Raw genomic sequence first — 1,652 nt, 5'->3', positions numbered from 1 at the left:
ATTGTGTTTTTTGAAGCCAATTGGTCAATATAATATGATATTATAACGTAAATAGATATTCACTCTATTATACATTATTTCTACCAAAATTTTCAAAAATATTGGAATTTAATTTTTATTATTCATCTTTCTTAAAAAAAATTTTAAACAAATCAAAAGCAAGCAAGTCGATTAGTTTCGGGCGCAGATAGGTACGAATGTTCTGAGTTGTTACTCAAGAAAATAAACGCTCTAAACGTATTTGAACTGAATATCTACCATAACTTGTTATTTATGTTTAAACTTCAAAATGAAATAATTCTAAAATAATTTTATAAAAATTTTGCTCTAATCTTAATATAATTGCTAGAGTCAACGTTAAACGTTCAACGTCGTTTCGCTTTCGTTTTTAAAGTAGTTTTAATTAGTTACTAGGTTTTTCTGAATTTGAAAAAGAAGGTCAGGGCCGTGCACAGGATTTGGGGGCCCCGAGCATCCTTCAGTTTAAAGGTCCACCCCCTTTACTCCAAAAAAAAAAAAGGCCTGCTTAAATTTTTTTATTATATTACTGGAATATAAGTATAATTAAATAGTCCAGCTGTTGTTTCTTACAATATTATTTTTCTTGTCTTTTGTTTAGCAAACTTTTCAATCACATCATGGAAATCAATATTTTTTGCTAATAGACACTCGATACTCAAAATGGCGAGGTCACTTGTTCGTTCTTGTCCCATAGTTAAGCGCAAAAAATTCTTGATGAGCTTCAATTTACTGAATGAACGCTCACTTGAAGCCACTGTCACTGGAATTGAAGCAAAAATACGCAATGCAATTACTATATTTCTAAAGAGTTCTCCAAGCTTCATTTCAGAAATTTTGTTTAATAAGTCAAATGGGGCAAGAGGTTCCTTTCCAAAATTTGCAGTATGAATTTGTTTTATGTGAAGCAATTCTTCAGTCAGTTCATTTTCGGTCACATCACAAGAATATTTTTGCGGAAAATGTGAGCAAGCACTCTTGATTTCTGCTTCAGACAGTTTTTGATACTTCCACAAAAAAGAGAATATAGAAAGGATTTCTTGAATTGCTGTGAAACGTGCAGTAAGTCCACCAATTACAGAATCAAAAATGTGATAAAAAATCGTTCTCCGAAATGTTGCCTCCTCTCCTGATTCTGCTTCTGTTAATTCCGTAATTTGTTCATCACCTTTAATTTGCTCCCCAAAAAAACTTTTGCGTTTCACTTTTCTGTGGATTGGAAATTCAGAACTGATTTTTGCAACATCTGCAACTAACTTGGCTTCTTCTAAAATTGTAGGCCATTCCTCCCGAACAGATTTGAGTTGACTAATCAATGCTTCAATATTTTCCACCTCAATATCAATAGTTGCTTTTCTTGCCTGAATGACCTGGTTGCGGCGGTCAATCAATGTGAGAACTTTCAGCCAAATTCCAGACATGAGGACGCATTTGAAGGAGCTCATATATTTTAGGGCGCCTCTGATCTAAGTTTTTGCTTTAGGCGTGAGATTCAAGCTCTTAACTTCTTTCAAAGATTCAATGATTTGGCTCAAGTGATTATAGAAAGGGCGAATGCTGTCAAGTCTCTCAGTCCATCGTGTTCCTGATTGTCCATGCAAAGACACACCGTGAAGTCTCTTTTGCAATATTTC

At 33.8% G+C, this 1,652-nt stretch overlaps 1 protein-coding gene across 1 annotated transcript; it reads right to left on the bottom strand.

Annotated features, from left to right (window-relative positions):
• Positions 1-587: 587 nt before the first annotated feature.
• LOC136085311 (zinc finger MYM-type protein 1-like) lies at positions 588-1,439 on the bottom strand. Its single transcript, XM_065806606.1, has one exon. The coding sequence runs from the start codon at positions 1,437-1,439 to the stop codon at positions 588-590; it is 852 nt and encodes a 283-aa protein (XP_065662678.1).
• Between the last annotated feature and the right edge of the window lie 213 nt (positions 1,440-1,652).

The sequence above is a fragment of the Hydra vulgaris genome, chromosome 09 (genome assembly GCF_038396675.1).
Source record: "Hydra vulgaris chromosome 09, alternate assembly HydraT2T_AEP".
Classification (NCBI taxonomy): domain Eukaryota; kingdom Metazoa; phylum Cnidaria; class Hydrozoa; order Anthoathecata; family Hydridae; genus Hydra; species Hydra vulgaris.
Note: the sequence above shows the minus strand (reverse complement) of the source record. Positions and strands in the feature narration are given on the sequence as shown.

What these genes read in the sequence shown, in the direction of transcription:
- LOC136085311 (XM_065806606.1), bottom strand. Translation starts at nt 1,439, where the DNA reads ATGTCTGGAATTTGGCTGAAAGTTCTCACATTGATTGACCGCCGCAAC.